Source organism: Varroa jacobsoni, unplaced genomic scaffold, assembly GCF_002532875.2.
Source record: "Varroa jacobsoni isolate VJ856 unplaced genomic scaffold, vjacob_1.0 scaffold_779, whole genome shotgun sequence".
In the NCBI taxonomy this organism is placed as follows: domain Eukaryota; kingdom Metazoa; phylum Arthropoda; class Arachnida; order Mesostigmata; family Varroidae; genus Varroa; species Varroa jacobsoni.
In genome coordinates, this window is record NW_019213681.1 from 100,373 (window position 1) to 122,191 (window position 21,819).

At 40.8% G+C, this 21,819-nt stretch overlaps 2 protein-coding genes across 3 annotated transcripts in view; both read left to right on the forward strand.

Moving 5' to 3' along the window:
- The window catches only part of LOC111263634 (sodium- and chloride-dependent GABA transporter 1), a 33,404-nt gene extending 18,582 nt beyond the window's left edge, over positions 1 to 14,822 (forward strand). The window contains exons 2-7 of the mRNA XM_022838905.2: positions 4,447 to 4,578; positions 4,719 to 4,938; positions 5,245 to 5,558; positions 6,225 to 6,755; positions 7,284 to 7,555; positions 7,816 to 14,822. Of these exons, the coding sequence (XP_022694640.1) occupies positions 4,447 to 4,578; positions 4,719 to 4,938; positions 5,245 to 5,558; positions 6,225 to 6,755; positions 7,284 to 7,555; positions 7,816 to 7,950 (1,604 nt within the window). The 3' untranslated portion in view covers positions 7,951 to 14,822. The remainder of the gene's footprint in view (positions 1 to 4,446; positions 4,579 to 4,718; positions 4,939 to 5,244; positions 5,559 to 6,224; positions 6,756 to 7,283; positions 7,556 to 7,815) is intronic.
- A 1,861-nt stretch (positions 14,823 to 16,683) lies between these two features.
- Positions 16,684 to 20,100, forward strand: LOC111263637 (uncharacterized). Of its 2 annotated transcripts, none has more exons than XM_022838926.2 (4): positions 16,684 to 16,931; positions 17,817 to 18,019; positions 18,416 to 18,652; positions 19,202 to 20,100. In XM_022838926.2, exons 2-4 carry the CDS (start codon positions 17,867 to 17,869, stop codon positions 19,361 to 19,363), a joined length of 552 nt encoding a protein of 183 aa, XP_022694661.1. In that variant the 5' UTR covers positions 16,684 to 16,931; positions 17,817 to 17,866; the 3' UTR covers positions 19,364 to 20,100. The 2 variants fall into 2 exon arrangements, with proteins under 2 accessions (XP_022694661.1, XP_022694662.1); XM_022838927.2 differs by having other exon boundaries at positions 18,416 to 18,602; positions 19,202 to 19,338.
- Positions 20,101 to 21,819: the final 1,719 nt, after the last annotated feature.

Below are 21,819 nucleotides of genomic sequence, written 5' to 3' on the forward strand. Positions count from 1 at the left end.
ATAGCATTAGCATGGACGTTAGCTAGACAAAATATCCTTTTTCATCCGGGCACATATAGACTATGACTGGGCAAAAAGCTGTGACAGAATAAGCTCTTACTATCTTATCATATATGATTGATGATTGATACTACGATATATCTATTTGAAACAGCGTGCTCTGAAGTGCGTAACGTATGTTACGTATTCATCATCACCGAAGCATCGAGAGTCAGTCGTCGGTGTCTCTGTTGCTGCTGTAAAGAGGCGCTGAGCGGAAATCGCCAGCGGCCTCTACTAACTTCCCAACGAGTGGGCTGTGGGCTTAATAGCGGATCTATTTCTCAGGCTGTACATAAAGACGTTGTAAGCTAAAAGTAAGCAGGTCTCAGTTTAAGTTTGTTGGACAACATCCAGCGGTAGACAGCCATTTATAGACACATAAGGAAAAATCTAGACTTAACAATATGATCATAAGCAGACATTTGCCTCACGTTAATTTCGAAAAACCTTTCTCAGCCATTTCCTGTTCGTGGTCAAAGCAATCACACCACTTGAAGCAAGCTTCAGGAGAGGCCCATTTCCGGTCACGTTATCGACTATGCCACACGTTGCAAGCCAAGCCTATCTTTGCATCCTGAGCTCTGATTTCATCAAGTTTTTTTGATTTTTAAACATACCTCAAACGTGTAACGCCCAACCTCCAAGGACACTTCGAACCAATTGCTCAGATGTGCGTTAAACACCTTCTTTATTCAAGCTGTGTCCGTGGAGCAAACGGGTTTGGAAAATCGTGCGGGAAAGTGCTTCATAATGGACTATCGCAACTGGTTTCTTTTAAATTCTTCTAAGTTTGGAAAAAAAGATTAATGATTCCTCAAATGTATTACAGTTGAAACTTTCATTAAGCCAATCAATATTCTGGTGCTTAGTATGCTGGTGTGCATGGGTGATAGAGTGCATACGACCTAAATTATGCTGCACGTTTCCCCTTACCGCCTCTGTCGAGCGTAGGCAATTCATTGTCTGTCGTAGCAGTTGTGCAGCACAAGTCGGGGGCAATAGGAAGTTTTTTTAGTCCAAAAAAGATCTAGACAAGCGTACTGATTTCTAAATAAAGGAGAACGTAATGTGGCCATATGCATAGTTCTGTACGTATGTAGTAGTTAGCACGTTAATACACAGATAATATAATTGAATTTGAATACATTAAAGTGCACAACGTTTGGTATAATAAGTTCCATGTTTCAAATTATCTCTTAAAACAACGCAACGATAAGATCGATACCGGTTAGATAAAAGATGACGAATCTAGCTGAAAATGATAGGAACAAATAAAAGTAGTACTTTATTTGCTCGTGAGTAATAAAACGCTCTCCTTGCGTTTTGAGATACTCGCCTCTAAGTACATAGCGAGCGTCGTTGCCGTCAAGTAGCTTAAACGTCAGCCAGATCGAATTTAGCTTACAAATTATGTAGCTATTACGAGTCTGTGCGGTAATATCATTTATTATGGTTAGGTTAGGTGCTACCGTGTACAGGCGAACGTAATGTTGCCGTAGCAGTAATGATAGAGCAACTGTACAATCCACATCGTTTTGTCTTTAGCACGGAGCTATAAACGATAAAGGGCTGTGAACGCAACACCACGCTTTCAATTAGGAGACTGGCAAGTGTCGTGGTCAAGCTGGACAAAAGCCAGAGCGCGACCTGACCGCGAAACAAGCAGAACACACACACATCTACCCCAATAACACATAGAAGAAATAGAACACTTAGAAACATTGACGAAAAACGAAAACGTTCCTATCGGTGTCGGCGAAGCAGTTCGCAGACGTTCGGGGTACTATGAGTTTGCGGATGGAACGGAGGAGTCCATTAGTAAAACGCTATTGAAAATCAAACATGGCGCACGTATTTGGTCTATTGATGTCTATGTCTTATCAATAGCCTAGCTTTTTCTAAACGAGGCAGTTCGGAAATAAGCAACTTTCGATGTCTGATCTACTATACATTGTGCTAGCGTGGGCGTGCTGGGATTTTTTTCTGGATTGGGACAAATAACACTAGTGGAAGCACAGATACCATCATTAGCCACGGATTTCTGCATTACAGATTGGCTCACTCGGACAAAAGCTTGCGAACTCTCAATGAGACTAATGATAATAATACAGTACGATGTTAAAATGATTCTATTGTTATTTGTGGAACGCCGCACCGATTATAGCGTCGAGTCACTTCATTTCAATTTGCTGTGATGGACGCGACCTAACACGCGTCCATCACAGCCTTCAATCCACGATTTGGCGATAGTCAATAACTGTCAAAAACGGTAACCCTGCGACCACATCGGCACAGATAGCGAATTTATCTATCTGCAAGATTACGGCGATCTCGTCTGCTTTTCGTGCCCGGAGCATGTTGGAACAACAGCACGACAGATCGTCCTACCCAATGAAATTGAACAAAAGCAGAATTCTTCTATCTCGTAACTTTTCGTATACAACTATTTTTTACAAATACATAGGCCTTGACTCATGCGAGACACGTCCGAAAAACTTTAACAACAAAATGTGTGCTTAAGATTGCTTATTGAGGTAGAACAGGTCACAGACGTCCAGCATGAAGTGTCGCAGGCTGCCGCCGGCCTGCCTCGACCCTCTTAGTTTAGTAAGAACGTTATGTTTAACAAAAACTCCTACTGCTGCTGCTGTTGCGTATTATACCAATTTCAATTGGCATATTAACGTGCACATACAATTCTTCATTGCCTAATTGTTGATCACACCAGGTACGCGTCAGAGTGATCTTGGCAAAAGTGGACCGCTACCCTGAGATCTACGGTATGTAAAACGAGGAAGATTTGGTTTGATCATTATGCCTTCAGCCTCCTTCCGCTTCCAGCAGCCACTCTTAGAGACAACTGCTACTTGCCGGTCTGTACCGTCGTTTCTAGAAGTGGTCCACTACGGCCCAATGTATGGGTCTGAAAAAAGAATGCTCGTGGTAGCGGCAGTGACGATGATGGTGATGGGGTAAGGGCAAAAAAGAACAGCCAACTGTAAACTCAGATGCCATAGCTCTGTTCGAGGACAGACCCAGTTACATTAGCCTCCGCTGCCACAGCAGCTCTATAACTAAGGAATGCAACAATAAATACATTCAAATGGCTAGAAAGCCTCAAACGGCATTAAAATATTTTCGAACGAGACGGACAAAGCCAGAACCAGTGGCCAGGCTTTCGCATCGAAAGGTTGGCTGTATTGTATATACGAATGATGTGTGTGAATGATATTGAAATCGGACATGTAGCGATAAACAGCAAGTCTGTTTTTGTTGAGCGGCTTGCTAGTGATATGATGTAAAAGTTAGGTGGTTCAGCGTACGCCAAAATCGACCCCAGCATGTTTACCCAACTAATGTACCGTTCTTTGCACTATCAACATCTGGTTAGCCCTTGTGTGGCAAGGGTATTTGCCACTGAAGGACGTACGTCTGACAAGGGGATTCCCCAGAACTGAGTTGGTACACATACATAGGTAGGTTTGGTCGGCAGAAAAACGGTAGCCTAGGTATCTCCCAAGTTTGTCCTTTCTTTGCCGATGTAGGAATATTGATTTATACAACTCTGTGCGATATCACTCGGTGCTCTTCAAGCTGTTTATTCAAACAATAGATCTGGTTCTCGGCCTAGATCAGCTTCGTCAACAAAGGTGCAGCGGTTCGTCGCATAGAATAGCGATGCCCATTTCTATTCTTGCTGAGTAAATCGTAAGCATCTTTTAGCCAGTACCTTCTTCAAGGTTGCCAATGGGAGCATAGAAAGTAATTGTCCAATCAGCCAACGTATCGCACATACGAATCTATGCATGCATGGTCGCTGCTATATTTCCTACCTTCATTCTGTAACGACCATACGGGTGCTGACATTGCACTTGTTCGGACGTACGCAATTCTATACAGGCTTTGTAAATAGAAAAACTCACGAAGATAACAGAGATTTAATGTGACTAATATCTAGTGTGTTCGAATGCATCCTTCTCGTAAACCCTGTCGTCGCGCTATAGCGTCGTCTCCTTGGCCCAATTAGTGTAGAGTACAAACGAGCGAAAACAGAAATCCAGCTTTTTTTGCTTTGGTTGGGTGGATGCACTATGAGCCAGCGTCGTAGGACCTAAGGTCGCACCACGGAATCACATGCCACAGACCTATGATCAGCTGAAAACGTTCAAGCCTTACACGAACAACCTTTTCATATCCATGTTCATGATTTTGGTATCGCTGGTTGCTGATCTTTCGACGACAGATCCATAGCAAACAGCAATTTTGCAAAGAGCCCGGTTTATTATTTAGACTTGGGACATGTTTGGCTTGTTGGCTTGACCTTTACATTATCACACTCGCATAGCTGTACTCGTTTAAAAGACACTTTTCAAAGACTCCCTAAGTTCGCCTTTGCTATTGCAGGTGCATTTCTGGTTCCATTCTTCATCAGCATCGTTTTATGTGGAATTCCTTTGTTCGTAATGGAAGTCTCCATAGGACAGTACCTTAACACTGGTGGAATCGGAATCTGGAACCTCGTCCCGATGTTTAAAGGTACGTTGTTGTCAGATGATTCCAGCGCTATATTTCGAACATACTGCGTTCTGAAATCCTGTTTTACCAATCGTTAACTGAAAAACACAGGCCATTTTTAGCTACAGCATACTCCGTCATTGTCATATCCTTTTGCTTAGGTGTGGGTTATGCGTCTATGACAATGATTGGCCTATCGAATATCTACTACATCGTGCTGATCGCGTACACTCTTTACTACTTTGTGGCTTCGTTTTCATCGCCTCTTCCGTGGGAGAACTGCGGCAATGATTGGAACACGATTACCTGCGTTAGCCTTAGGGAAAACCGGACTTCCCTCAATAGAACCGACGGAACATCGTCCGTGAGAGAATACTGGGAGTAAGTACCTGATCAGAGGAAGATTGTATCTGGTGTAACGAACGCGACGTTCGCTTGCACTCACAGAGCGAAACGACCTTTTTGTGAGAACCGGGCAAAGGAATATCACTGAGCCAGTATTATTAACTCAGCTATTGACAAACTTGGCTGGAACTAAACAGCTGTATTAACATACACGGATAATTGTGTAAATAACCCTTTAACTGGATACCAATCGGAAAGGATTATAGGGCGTTTTTCGGCCAACGACGGCTAACGTAATTCGCTTCTTATGTGTTTGTTTTTTTTTCCATTAACGTTACATAGCATCAAAGTCTTAGGTATTACATCCGGCCTGCACGAAATGGGTGAACTGCGTTCGGAGCTTGTGGTCTATTTACTCATCGCCTGGGTCCTCGTCTACATGGTCATCTGGAAAGGACTTCATCAAAGCGGCAAGATCATCTGGTGCACAGCTTTGTTCCCATACCTTATACTGCTAATTCTTTTCACTCGTGGTGTCACCCTCGAAGGTGCTAGTGAGGGTCTATTGTTTTATCTCAAGCCTGACTGGTCAAAGCTCCGAGAGCCTAAAGTTTGGATCGCTGCTGGAACCCAGGTTCTCTTCTCCTACGGAATTGGTACGTCTAACTTTGTGTTCGTGACGCAAGAGAGTTTAACGAAAAGGCCGGTAAAGCATGAGCAATAGGCTGAAGGTTGATGCATAGAGAAACAGCTTAAATTATTTCCCGCCTCTTACCATTTACAACCTGAGTTTGGCTTCCATCTAACGGGGCAAAAGTGTTTGGACGGCATAAAAACGTCTTAGCCACAATTTATTTTAATAGAGATTAGATTTAACGATACAATAGATTTGTAATAGAAAACATTTTGCTATAAGATGAGCACTCTACAGGGTATTCTGATAATAGTTGATTAAATCATTCAGATGACTACATCTGAATGTGATGAATGATCGTCGTATCCATTGCGTTTCAGGCGTACGATCACGATATTACATTATAACATAGTATTATAGGAACATTAGAACGGCGTCCCTGTAACAAATCTATTGCTCTCCTTGTTGCAATAATTCGCGTATCGTCTGCTACTTCAACAGATGCAAATTGATGACCTCAACTGTCATAAAAAAAAAAAAGCTTTTGCGTCACTTTATGTATAAACATACTATTGGTACTCACAGTAATAATGATGACTGGTTATTATCACTCGTATATACAAGAAGAAATTTATGTTTTTATTAATCAGTGGCAAATAACAGCCTGTTCTATTTCTTTTCATTTCAGGTATTGGCGCTAATGTCGCTCTTGGTTCGTACAACAAGTACAATCACAACTTCTACAAGGATTCTCTCATCGTGTGTGCCATATGCTCCGGTACGTCGCTCTTTGCTGGTCTAGTTATCTTCTCTGTGCTTGGTCATATGGCCCATGTTCAGGGCAAGGAAGTCGCTGAAGTGGCGCGGTCCGGACCCGGTCTTGCTTTCTTAGCTTATCCCGAAGTCGTGGTGCAGCTTCCGTGGGCCTCAGCTTGGGCTATTCTCTTCTTCTTGATGCTGATCGTCCTGGGTATCGATTCACAATTCTGCACAGTTGAGGCTCTGGTAACAGGTCTCGTAGACGAATTCGCGACCATCCTACGGCCGCACCGCCGACTTTTCACTCTGGGTATCGTTTGTCTTCAATTCGCACTCGGCCTACCGATTGTCACCCAGGGAGGCATGTATATCTTCCAGTTAATGGATTTTTTCTCGGCATCTGGCGTATCACTGTGCACTGTCGTCCTGTTTGAGATTGTCGGATTCTCTTACATTTATGGTAAGGTCTAGATCCAGTAGCGCATATGAGCTCACTAGACACAATGAACGTTGTTTTTGTGCAGTTGACAATTTCTATTTTTAGTTTAATACAAACGCTTGTTATTTGCTTTTAAACTCAAGGGCATCGACAGTTTATCAAATGCTTTTTGTATTATGATTGTTATAAGTCCCTGAAATTCACTCGTGGTAAGTGCCTCTTGTACCTTTCCGTACTCCCTAAAAGTTATGTGTTATTATATGTATAGTATATGATGTGAAGAACATTAGAATCCGCTGTCATATGACAATAGTGCGATTGGCAGTCCTACTGTTGATCCGGAAGATTAAGGGCCTTGAACTCTATTTGCAGTAAATCCTATACGGGTATCGAGCCCACGTCATTTACGAGGCTCGATATCGAGATGTAATTGTAAATAAATTTCCTTGAAGCCAATTACTTCCGAATAGGGCCTATTAAGCATTTTGTAGGTAGGCCTATGGTAGTCTTCTTGGCCATGTCTGCCTTTCTACTTCCATTTCGTTCCAGGCGCCAGCCGCATATATGAAAATATTGAGGACATGATCGGCTTCAGGCCCAATCGCTTCTACGTATTTTGCTGGCTTGTTGCGGCCCCTGTCGTTATTCTGGGAATGCTCCTTTTCTACCTGATCGAGCACGAGCCACTTACGTACTCGGACACGTACGTCTATCCCTGGTGGGGTGAGGCCATTGGGTGGTGCATGGCCCTTGCGTCCATCATTTGGATTCCCCTATATGCGCTCTATTTCCTCTGCAGCACCCCCGGAACCTTCCTCGAGGTAAACGTCATACCACTGACAAATATCGGACTTTTTGCACAGCTTTCTTCCCATCTTGTAATTATCCTGACCCGTTTTAAGTGTCCTAACAAAACTATAATAATAAGTTTTTTCCTGAATATCGTGAATTGCGACTAAAAGTAGTGAACTATGTTGATATGTTTCACTTGATCATACATATAGTCGAGTTAAATAATTGGTCACAAATTTCACTCGGATATTATCTGTCGACTTTAACTCTGTTCTATTTCTAATTGTAGCGCATCAAGAAGGGCGTGACACCGCAAGTGGTGCCTCGTAAGGTGCAGGAGGGCACACCGACCTCTGAGGAGAGCGTCACTATGGACAACCCAATTACGTCCGCCCAGCTCCTTCTTCGCCCGGAGAAGGTGTGAGGAGGAAATCAAACCCCCTCTTACCCTCCACCACAACGACAACAAAACTCGACAGCATCTTTATCCCACCAACCAAAAATGTGTAGCATCAAAAGGCTCGACACAGCAACAGATTTGCACCGCAAACATGCTTTTCTCAATGACACATCCCATCACAGGCGACTATGGACCGCCTCAGGCGATTCAGATCCAACAATAAATTATACCTTCTCTCACAAAATCTGTTCAGGATCCACCGCTGTCAGTTCTAGGCCTTTCGCGAAGGGTCTAGAATGGCAAACAACAGGCAGCTTCAACAAACAGCTTCTTTGGTCTCCAGCAGATTCTTGCAATGAAAGGAGAGGCGTGTACGTGAAAATAATCTGCTGTGTGGTGTCGCACCCCTTTTGTCGGCACAGTAGGAACAATGTCAACAACTTCGAGCCAAAAAAAAATCGTTAACATTTATAACGATAACGATTGTTTACTATAGAACATCATAAAAAAAAGTAACAAGATTTCATCAGCGAAAAATAGCAGAAACAACTATGTGGGGACATTTACGCGTTCATATATACATATATAGGAAACTACGAAATATCGCAAACCACCGTCCGTCTTCGGAACAGCAAGATACAACAATGCATGGACGAAATTTCATCATCAAGTACTTGTGCCAACTACGGTCTGACCGAACGTCGGCAGCGGTTAACGATCTCCGGCGAGCCCTGGAGCTTTGTGCCTATTTGTACTAGCACAATGTACCGTAACTAATCAACTTGCGGTCCAGCTAGATTCAGGGCAATGCCATTTCTTCTTGCCAGAAATGACACAAAGGCTATGTCATGTGCTATAGCGACGATGCCGAAAACAAGTCATAGGAAGACACGTACACCATAACGAAAAAGGGAGGGAAAGAAAGAAAGATCGTGGATATCTGCTGAGCTCAACATGCATTCCGCCCGGCACCGTTTCTTCGCTCCAAGATCCCAGTGACCCAGTGGGCTAAAACTCCAGTGGGAAAAAGATGTGCACACAATTCTGTGTTTATTTTAAATAACATTACCGCTGTTCAGTACTAACAATAACAATAAACAAATGGGTCAACAGTGCCAACGCGACTGTGGCGCACTCGACAACGAATAACACAGAACTAGCCGATTTCGCCATACATCTTGCCCCTGGTGAGGTCGGCGCGTGATCATACTCAACACGCATTCCCTTGTACCGCCACGCTGGCCGGCAACGACCATTGGGTCGAATGACAAGGACTGACCGCTTATAGGATTACGATACTATTAGAGGGCGATAATATATGTTCTGCACCCTTTGAGGATATCGTGACGATAGCACACTTCCACGCCTCAGCGACCTCGTCGTCCCTAAACCCCGTTTCGGCCCGCTGCGGCGTTGTCGTCCAAGTTTTCGTTTAATGTTAGTCACCACCTTTCGTTAACAGCCGATCGATAACGACAACAATAACTCTATCTCCAAGAAACACATTATTCAGATGGACAAATCGCTAGGGTAAAGGCATCGTTGGTGACCAGTAATCTGTTTTGGACCACAATAGCAACGAAATCAACAATAACAATCGATACATTTATTACAAATGGACGATAATAATGTAATGATTATATACTCTTAACTCAAAACTCAACACGCATTCCCGCAAAATGTTTCTGATGTTTCGATGATCGAACAAATAACATCGCGGCTCTACAACAACAATAAAAACAGCAACTTTATGCCAATGTCCTCTCCCCAAAAGCATTTTTTGGAAAAGTCTATATTCCAAAAAGTTCGGCCGCCAGGTCATTCTTTTTTTCAGGTTATTCTTGCTCCACTCACTGCCTGTCGAACCTTTTCTTAGTTACCCCGCCGCGAACGCTACCTCTAGCTGAGCAAATGTCATCGCTGCGAGGACTAGGATGTACCCCCAAAACTGGAAGTCTAAGGTTTACCTCGGCAGAAGTCTCATAGGATAAACACTTCTCTCTCTCCCGCCCTTCATCTCTCTCTCTCTCTCTCTCTCTCTCTATATATATATATATATATATATATATATGTCATTTTTTGCTACTGATCTAGTACGGTTCCTAAAGCATTCAATTTGTGTTTTTAGAGCATCTCGATGATATCAAGCGCCTCCGTATGTATTTTTTTACAGTTGGGATTAAGAAAGCGGAAATAAGTTCTCAACATAAATCAAAGGGCGTGCAATCAATCGTATGCCGAAATGGTTTTTGTTGTTGTTGTTGTTGTTGTTATTGAAGCGTGGGGCATTAGCCCGCGCCGTCGCCCCCGTCCCGTCTGCGTGATGGAACTCAACACGCATTCCAGAGACCGCCGGAAATTCGATTAATTTTGGTCACCCAGCAGTTTGTGGACCGTGCTCTTCTTAATTCCTACTTGTTAGATAATCGCCTAAACAGTCTAATGATGAAAATAACAATGATAATACTTGGCTGTTTTTTTTTCTGTGTCGAATTTTTCCAAGCGATTTTTTTCTCATTCATGTTATCAGTAAAAAAAAGTTCACGCTGAAATTTTGGTCATACACACATATACATCAATTTATACATATATATGCACACATATTAAATATACATATATTGAGCTGCCTAAGTTGGTCGCTATTCTTTTCATATCATCATACATGGTCTACGGTAGGTAACTTCGACGAGGCATAATGCGAACTCTAACAGGATAATAAATGTTGCAAGATAATATTGCTAAAACTAGTATGAGAAAAAATGAAATTATGTTGCTTTACTTTCGTATATCGGAACTTTCATATTATATTCCTGGGTTATACCATAGTGGTTATAGGTACCAACCGGGGAAAAAGCAGTTACAATCGTATGGCTCACATATTTTGGAATATTCAAAGATTATTTCTGTATATATCGGAAAAAAAAACCTACATCGTTTCTCTATTTTCTCAGAGAAATATCGCCGAACCGATAATAACTGCTCGAAGAATACTACCCTCTATCGTTTGAAGTATTTTGGATAGCTATACAACTCTTTGATTCAACTTGTTTTTTGCCACTATCGACAGCTGTCGTAAGGTTCGCACAGCGGAACCCCTTACATATACATTTTACATTAGACCCGATAGTCTACAATTAATAGTCGTATCTAACGGATCGATCATAGCGGCGTTGTCCTGTGTGTCGTGAAGATACACAATGAGGTTGTACGTAGCATCGTTTTACACTGGGGGCCACCTATCACGGATCGCCGAAATAACGTATAGAAACAAGACTATATATTTAGCTGTGGCAAAATCATGACTTCGAAGGATTTATTTGCGGTCGACAAATAGCAATTCAACATACATAAACAGGAGTGTATATATATATATAAATATATGCGTTATGTGTATATATATACATACACATAACGCAGAGAAACAAAAGGAATGCTATATTTGAATGTGTAGCGAGAATTTGTATTATACGATTATAGTAGTGTAGATATGAGGGAAACGGTGTTGTTAAGGTGAACGACAGGATCCGACACTGCTTTCTAGATGAAGAGTTTGTAAAAGAAAGAAACGGGGTCCTTCGCAGCCCAATATTTAGAAATAGCACGTTGGTATTGTGAATAGCAAGTACCACCCTATACTGACCGCAGCAGGGTTGGAGACAGAGCAGAAAAACCTATATATAAATACGTAGGAGTGATGGAACTCGATCACGTTTTACTGTGAAGACATGGTAGGCCAAACATGTTTATAGCCTAACGTCATGATAACCATGGTACGCTAGATATGAAATATAAATCGTAAAAAATAAAACTTAATGTACGAGCTAAGATTATATTTCTAGAATAACAGGTAACATAAGATGAACTACAGAAAGGGACACGTGTAAAATTATGATAAGACATGCAATTTATATATATATAAAGGAAATTTGGGCCATATTTAAAAGTAATAAGACGAAACGAAAACCTTCCAAGGGTATTGATTTAAATTGTTTGCGTGCGTGCCACGCAACTAAGTTGGGCAACAACGAGGACTACACAACTGACCGAGCAATCGGTGTCCCCCAGTAGCAGAATCAATGACTAGCACGTAACTTGAACTTTGTCCACCCAGCCGAGTACGAACCACACGAAGTAACTAATGCAATATCTGAGATAAGCAGGAACAATAAGTATATGGTTAATTTTGTTTTGTATTTATTGATTACCTATTTATTTTTATTATGTAACATGTTGCAATATAGTTTTCGAGGCACAAAATTCTGTAATTACTATCGTGCATCTCGAGCGGGATAGCATGACACTTGCACATCGTTGAGAACAAACCAAACGATTTTGAATTACTCTGTACTTGCTCGTATAGTTTACTGAAATGTCCGACAGCGACATGTTTCCATTTGTGCGATAACTTTAGATGCTGATGAAAAGACGGATTTCGGTAAATCTACCATAAACTAAAGTTAACGCTTGTTATCCGGATACGCACCCCTCTCGGTATGTGCTCTGTTCTTAATATTGTGATCATTGCATTCATCATACACTGTGCATAGCTTGATCCCGAGAGACTAACTGTGTACCGTACATGCATGATCGACTAAATGACCTGTATTAAAAAGAGGGGGGTAAGTGGCGTGTATGTTAACATACGAGCAGGTTCTCAAATCATGGGATATGGTTGTAATGCTTCAATTGGAGAATTGCTCAAGAAAAAAAAAACAAATAAACTTAGGCAATGTCCAATACATGTGCTTTTGGTTTTTCGAAATCGAAGACTGAGATGCTAAGATATGGTAGTGAATAGCGTGCCGGCTGTGGAAGACAACCATTGCTATCAAACGAGCTATGTAGTGAAGAGGTGCATTTTCAAGTACTCTTCAATATAGCAAACACCGATAAACTTTTCGACAAAGCGGAAAACTTTTACGGAGAAACTTGACCAGGATCTGAACGCTGTCAGAAAAGTGTGTACATGTCCAGTGCGATCACCCTAAACTGTTACGCATTTTATGAAATTCGTTTTGTCCATCATGTCTTCGATATCTATGTCCATACAGACGCCCGGATGAGAGCTTTTCCAGCGGTCTCACCTGAACGAACTCAGGCCAAAAACGATTGAAATTATAGGCAAGCACCTAAACCGTCTGTGTATAGAAATACCCGACAATACTACATATAGCAACTCGAAAAAAAAAAAAAAGGAGAAAAAGCTCTGACGTGAGTATCTATTTTAGGATGTTACAGAAACAGCACAATTGTTGAGACATTTAGCCCTATACACAGAATATAGGTCAAACGTGCCCTAATTAATACATCGTAGAATAGGTGCCCTGCCAGGTCAATGACCAGTATTATTGGCTAGTTGGCATTTTATCAACAAATGACCAGTTTATTTTTTATTTACCAGGTGACAGAATATGTGAATTGAAGTCAAAAGGCGCAACGTTAGAAATTAGGACAAAGAAAAGGCCATATGAAAAACGCAAACGAACGAATCAGCCAGTAAACACTGATTTATCGATAATAGTTTGCAGTTCCTGTTTCCGGTAGTCCTGGCTTTAAGTCTAGGACCAAATGAGAAAGACAGTACCATTTTAATCAGCCCACAAGAACAAGCTCCGTAGCCAAGATGTCATTAATAAGTGAAAAAAGCACTATTCATTTAACCAGATCCAAAATGATATTTTCCAATGCAGTTAGCGGATCAGGCTGAACTGACATTCAAAACCAATAGGTAGCTCCCAAAACCCACTGACAAGACGAAGCTAGAACGACTTTAGTAACTGACTGAGTTGTTGATTAGATCGCAAACTCAAGACAGAATTGGAATCAATCACATCCATTTATGTACACTAAATAGATCAGGAACTTGGTCGACGAAATCGAACTTCTAAGATCGATAGAAGGCAGTCTCCCTGAAGTTATTATCAGCGTCTATAATTAGATTCATGTACACTGCTATGTGTTACGAACGATACCTCCTATCTGAAGTTTGGTAAAAAAAAAAACACAAACAGGTAATAATACATACTAAAAATATCGTAGTGAAATTCGCGCACCATGTGGTGTGTTCACAACAAAACGAAAACATCCTCTAGTATATTAGGATGTATTTTTTAGCGTGTAATACTTCGAGCCTGAGGAGGAGCATGTTGTGAGTTCAAAACGCAGTCGTGAAGACGTCTCATCAAACGCAAACAAAAAACTATTAAAGCTCGCGTAGAGAAAAGTAGTAAAAAAGTCTCCAGTTGATTTAAGAGAAATAATAGTTTTACAAGGAAATGACAATAGCACAATTCTATTCTATAGTTGCAAAGCAACGCGTTCTAGAAAATGAGGAAAACACTTACATTATATCTAGAGAAAGAAGAAAGAAAAGGCCAAACAGGCCAACATTTATCGGGGCGAAAAAGCAAGGAAAGGCTGGACACAAGCCAAAGTAAACACTGTCCAAGTAAGCGACATTAAAAGCATTTATTAAAGCTTCACAATAATGCCTGCGTTATAGTTGAGAACGTGTAACATATACTACGGTGTTATTTTCCAATAGTTTTAAATTCACAGAACGTTGCATAAATCACAGTTCTCTAACAAATGAAAGCATTTTTTCGAAATAAAATTGGGAACGGTCGAGTTTTTCGAAAAAAAAAACAAGTTGTAGATGAGTTCGGTAGACTCATAAGCTTTGGGTTGTAAAAATCGTGTGAGAATGTAATTAAGTCAAAATGTTTAGAATCAATTTTTATTATCGTGTGTATTGATTGCTATTATTTGTGGTTTTCAAAGGCACGCTACATATTATAACGTAACTCGAACCGAACCTCAAACGAATTTCAATTATGATCAAAGGCAATACGTGGAGGAAAAACCTGTAGTCAATAAAGATGTCCGCAAGAAAAGTATAGGAAGCATGTCTTTAATTCAAATATATAGGTAGAAAAGGTGGTGCGTTCAAAATTAGGAAAAACTCCCGCTGGCTGTTTGCTGCAACGGGCATCCTTTTACCTGCTTCTGGTACCAGATAAAAATCTTTGTAGACAGTAACAACAGCAAGATGGCCATGCGATACTGTAGTGCGTCGCCTTCAGAATTTGACAGAAAATAAGCTAATTTTGTTCGAGCTGGGCAGATCTGTACCAAGATCGTATACTTCGTTTTTCAGCTAGGATATATGAGTGAAGATTGTTCGCCTTACCTCGCCGTCAGGCAGCCGTATCCTCAGGCTTTTCTAAATGCGTCTCACGGCTCTGTGCCACTAGATCCATTGTCAGTTCCACTTTGTTGCACTTGTTCTATATTGAAGACGACTGCAGCAAAGTCTATTCAAAGCTCAGCCACTGCTAGAACAGTTTACTATTCCTACTATTATAGGCATTTTTGTGTTACTGCAACTAACCAATAAGGGACTATTGTTCCCCTCATAGCGATTATGCTCGCTCCGTAAACACGTGTGGCCATTTCAGCCAATATTCGTATTGCCGAAGCCCAAAGATTTATTCCTGCTGCTTGCTAAATCTTTTGTAGCTTTATTTGGTTCGATATCGGCAGATAGATACAGTCTACGGAGGCGATCGACAGGGAATTCTTCAAAGCTCCCTCTGGTCTATGCCATTCTGCTATCCTCAAAGCTATAACTCACCTGTCTGGTTTTCCTGATCCAGCTCAGTGTATGTTGCATCTTGACGCACGACCGAGTCTTTTTTTTTTCTAGCTAATAGGTACGTCTGCGTCTGACTACCCTATGTGGCCACGGTTCTAAGTCTGCAATTTTTCTCTATCAACGCTGCTACAGCTTTACCCGTTGCTTAATACTGACACGTTGGAAGCTCGTTGCTAGCTACGTATTCTGGATACTTTCATTGAAAAGCGCCGTATATTCCTCACGTACCTTGCGAGGCTAATTTAACAAAGAAAAAACCTTGCATTATTAAAAGATCGAATATTGTTTCTTTTTATTCTTATTGGCTACTTCCGAGTAAGAATTTGTTGCTATACCAATTCATTTGTCTATTTGTTCATATATATCTACATTATACCGTTGCTGCTGTTACTAGCGCTAGCGACGGACACGTATCTGATAATTATACATAGTGGTAACGTTCACTGCTCTTGACTGATCTATTCTAGTTTTCATCAAAAAACAGATTTGAAATTTATGCCATTGATGTACAACATAGTGCAAGACTGTAGCAGCACCAATTTTATTCAGAACGGGATTTTTGTGAAGCGTACTAGAGTACGCTTTTCAGAAAACCTCCTTTCGAATAACGCACAGCAGAAAATGTCCTGATCAACTCAGTAACTAGTCTGGTTTTTTTTTATAGTAGATTCTGTTAAGTTTCGATGTACCAGTATTATCGTGGCTTTAACGTATCCGTCAGACTTCGAGTTTCAAGTTTATATATATATATATATATATATATATATATATAAGTTAGCCGTTCCATGAGAAGGATGACTGGCTGCCCCCACCACGAAACGAAGTCTGTCTGTCTACGCGCTATGGATTCGAACCTAGACCACAACGTGTCGTTACCCAATAAGCTTTAACATACCGAAGCCTAGCTGACTGAAAACAAATTTTGCCCTGTTTAATGTTGACTCCTTAGGATTTTTACAGCACACTTCAGTAATCTGATTTCATAAGTAAGTATTGTAAACTAGGCGCTAATAAAGACCTCAGTAACGATGAGTGAATAATAGAATACCATTTTACTAAGGGACGCGAATTTTTCTTTACATTTTATGCTCTCTGCTAGAATTCGAGTTGTGGTGAGAAACGAAGTGATTTGGTTAAAAAAAAAATCGCCCGCTCTCTGTTCTATTAGCGTACCCGTCAAAATCAATCACCCAGTTGATCCATCAGTGAAGCTCACTGAACTGTTGTTTGGGCCCGTTGATCACACTGGAGGCTCTCGGCGTCGTTCACTCGTTAGCGACGCGGGCACTTTCAATTCTACAGCAATGGGTTGGAGTGGCTAAAGTCGCCAATGAAGTCGTGTCAAACCAAGGTTGGCTAATTTTTTCGTACGGACGTACGATCTCAGCTAGTGTTATGTCGATTTGATTAAAGTACTATAGTTACAATTTATTTCGTCAATCAAATAGGTCTACGTGTACGAAAACATCTATTGCTGACTAATTTGACGTTGTGGAGTGTATTTCGCCTTTTGAGCCTCGACGGAGATGGTCAATTTGGCTGTTCTGGCCGACAGAAAAAGAAGTGAGAATCTTCAGGATGTGTATAGAACCGTAAAAGCCTTAGTGGTCTTCACTGCTAGCAAATTTTAACTCTCAAACATGGAGCTGGCCGACAGGGTGCAATAGTGGACCCCATTGCTTGACATTAAGTTAGCCAGCAATGCTATGAACTTAGAAGGATAGAGGTATAGAGAACTATTAGGTGTACGTACATTCTCAAATGAATTCAAATTTCAAGTCTGTACATTCGTAATCTTACCTAGGGATTATCCTATGTGGAATTACAACTGGACTTTCATCTTAACCTTTACCTCTTGAATTTTAAACTAAGGTCATCACTCCCTTCCAATGCTCAATTTGGTTCTATCTAGTTTGGTCCTGGAACACGAATCATTTTTACTAGTATAAAATATTATTACCATCAGCGTAAGACGCGTTAGCCCAGTGTGATACAAATAACTTTATAACAGTCTCAGCTGTAAGGTAAATAAATTCTTTGTACGCTTTATAGTCTCCTTTGAACTAGGACGAAAACTCTATTATGCCCTTCTCTGAATTCTGAAATATGTATTTAGAATTTTAGGCGGATGCGGGGAGTCTAGAAATATCGCTTAACCGTATGCAGTCCTTGCTATAATACGTATCACTAGGTGAAAACCGATACGTATTGATTATTATTATGGAACGGCTTGTAGGCAACTTATCCAGCGACGATCGACGTGCGCTTCGGAGCCGGCGCGTTCTCATGGGCCATGGCGTTCGACAGAGACCGAAAGAGCAAAGGGGGCGCTCCAAAAAGAAAACTATAAAATCCGCTGGAGGAACAAGCCCATCCAGTTCTAATCCGACAAAGCCAGGACATGCCACCGGTATCCAACTAACAGAGATGCCTTCCAAGGTTGATCCCAGTATAGTTTTTCCAGCATCTCACAATGACACTCAATTTATATGTATTGTTTGGTTGTTTATAGCTCATAAACTATTGTATGTATAACTATGATCAAGTACGGTTCATTTGTTTTCAACAATAGCGACTAGGCCAATTTGCTCAAAGGCGAGCTCAGTCGTCTTCTCTGTAATTGTAAAGTTGAACAACATTATAACATTTTTTTTTTTATCTTTTGGGGTCGCGCTAGTCGGACGCTAGTCTTTTGCGGCAGCGGAAAAAGGTGTATAGGCTAATTTAACGGAGACTAACGCTTAGCTTTGTGTAGGCTGTTGTACCTCATATGGTTTACTGTTATTACTTTAATTGTCAAATGCTGTCTTTCTCTAAAGAAATGCGTTTATTTAGGGCAACACAAAGACGAAGGCAAATTTATCCCATCGCCGGAAGAAAAAAGTCAACGCTGGGAGCAAAAGGGACCAGGGCGTATTTGCTGACACGAAGATTGATTTAAAACCCGAGCCTAAGCTTACGAAGCCAACGATCGAGGAAAAAAAGGAAAAAACTACTTCAGAAAACGAAAGTTCGGTGTCGGGTAAGACTGAAAGCGAGATCAGGAAGGAAGATGAAGAACGCGTCAGGAAGGCTAGTTGCTCCTCTTAATTTCATTTCTTAGTCCGGCAGATTCAAATACTTCGATGCTGCCCTGTCAAGGCTGCATGTTCAGCTATACGTACTCATTAGGGACGTGATATGAGCAATAGTTCTGCCACAGATGCCAAACTCACATTGCAAGAAGTATTCTAATCACGCTGTAACGCTTTCCCAAGAACACTAGGAAAGGACGTATTGTTGTATATCTAATAATATATATATTATATATTATTCTGTAATATTATATTAATTAGGGGTATATTATAGATGTACCACTTAGTGAATACTAAATTAGCTTTTACGGCGGATGTAAAATGGCTTCCTTTATTTCCATATACTATCTTCTTCTATGTCTAAAGTCTTCACTATGATATCCAGAGAAACAATCTTTGTTTCTCTAGAATAAGCCTACACACCGTATTCACGGGCATGGTGACACGAAAGCTCGATTTCACGTTCAAGTTATTTTTAGTTTATAAAGAGCCAGCGGAGTTCGTATTGTTACTACACAATAACCAATATAATCCTTAAATTTTACAGGCCCGTGGTGAACGTTTTGTGATACGGGTCTCACTCTCAGATGACGTGTATGAGCACATGCTGGATGTGGCATCGGGCCCTCGGGGCATGAGTCCCAATGAGAGTGTCGTCCGAGCGGATCGTAATCGACAACAGGCAAAAAAAAAACATGCGAGGAAGTAACTGGGCGAAGGTCGCATGCGCCAACTCGATGGCCATTCAAGTAACAACACTCGGGACGACCATTCGCCGGTAAAATAGCGGAAGCCTTTGCACAACTGAGACGCTTCCTGAAGTACGTCAAGCTGGACTTGCCTGCCTGTTCACAACAATCGTGCTCAAGTCTTACCGATCTTATCTAATTATCCGAAGAAAGTACCGAGGAAGCGTCTCAGTGTCAGTGATCTGGGCAAAAACCATTCAAAATGCAGCACCTGTAAGAGAATGAACTACATATAATTAAAACAACGAAAGCTGCAATTACAAGAGGCCTTCCCCATTAAATGGCTGTCCACGAAGATATTTTTTAAGGTTTCCCAAAGGAATGGCGATTAAAATGCGGTACCGATTTTTCGCCTAAAATTTCGAGGCTTGACCACAAAACATGTCGAGGCAATGGAATTTATAATCAAACACTGTCGAAGAAATAGAATGTGATGGAAATTTAATCCACGGAACTGTTTTAGCCATTATTGCTGTGACATCATATCCGGTGCTATCCTACCTTCGAAAGCTGGCCTCTCAACACGAAAAAGCTGACATATGTTAAAAAATCTGTCCAATTGATTCTTGCAAAAACAAGCAATACGAGTGTACTAAATAAAACAAAGAAGCAGACTTATTCCGTCAGATCTAACGGCCGAGAAACGCGGCGTTAGGCACGTCGGAAGTTCACAGGTTCTCTGAACATGCTATACTGACAGTTGCAATAGTCCTTTTACATTACTTTTAAAGATAAGGTTTTGGTCACAGTAAGTCCATAAAAAAGTAATGACAAAATGTTTTTGTAATATATATATATATATATATATATATATATATATTGTACTTTTAAATGTATTTTTAGCGCTAATCGAAATTTTATTTAATCTTTCTTGTTTAACGCAATACCGTCAATAATAGTGGTTGAGCACCTGTAATTATTAGACAGAATGTGTTGGTTTTATTCTGTTGGACATGGCCGGTTCAATCGGTAACAAATATATAAATCTCGTGTAAAGTATATCTCGTGAAGTTTTCGAAAACTCACAGATGTAGCCTAAGAAATAAACGTTGCTACCCAACGAACACATTCGGTAGACATGCTTCTATATAAATATCAATGATTATTTTTACAAAATTGAAGATGTTAACATAGTTGTCAATCGATACTCCTGATGAGATCCATAGCCGAATTCGGTTTTGGTTTACGCTGACACGTACGTATTATTAACATGTCTCCTTTACGTGCTATGGGTGACCCAATGTAGCTTCCCTATTGTTCACTTACTATTCAACGCTCATAGCATACACCATTGGCTATCGCATACATTGTGGCGCAGATACCATTATAAACAAATTCGTTAATGGGCGTCGTTTATCTCAGCGTCCTTAGTTTGTACCCGGCGGTATACATGTGGCACTGTTTCAACAAGCCTTCGTATGTATCGAGCATCTTACGTGGACCCAGATGGTAAAATATAATCCCCGTGACAGCTCAGTACGTAACAACGTTTCATAACGGGAGCCAGCCGTATGACGGAATACCCAACGACGATGTCGGACGTAAAGCTCTAGTTCAGATGGTGAAGTGTATCCTTACATATTTACCGGAGTTCCGTTTTTAGAAATACAGTTGATTGTTATAATACATGTTCGGTGCAATATGTTTGTGGATTAATTATTTAACTCATTATTCACAGAATGTACCGAGTCGCATGAATTTACCCAACCAGTCATATTATGCCATGTCTGGTACTCGCGTATGTTGGCCCTCACTATTCAATAAGATTAAGGTTTTTTTTTTTCGTTTAATTTTTCGACATTAGAATTCTCCTTCTAACAACCGCATATTATTTACAAAGTACTCGAAAAAAAAACGAAACTGGATCATGCTATTTAGATTACCGAATAATTGTTATGCCAATAAACACAAAAGATAACAAACACCTTTGGCAAACTAAAGCTCAATCTTCGTTTCACGATGACCTTACACCATATGCCCCAAACGGCGCCATACAGTTTGAAGTCTTGTGACGCTTGTTATGCGAGCTGTGTGAGGCCGTTTAGTCCCGCCATCATTTAATACTTGTGTTCGATAATTTATAGTTGAATTGTAAGATCGTAACACTTGCCTCATTGGCTAACGTAATACCGCTCTTACTGAAAGCACGCTTATGATTTATTGCAGAAGTTATATTTATTATGAAATTCCAATGTTCGTAATCGACGACCGATGTGGGCTATATTCATTCTTGGATTATTTGAGTCCCTGTTATAAATCTAAAACTCTATTGACAATAACGGAACTGCAGAACTGTCTACTTGTCGCACCCGAACTTACATGACAAATGTAGAGATATCTTCTCTATAGTGTCTTGCCTTTCCCGCACGCTAGAAACGCAATATACGATGTTACCTATTTTTAAGTAAACTTCAAG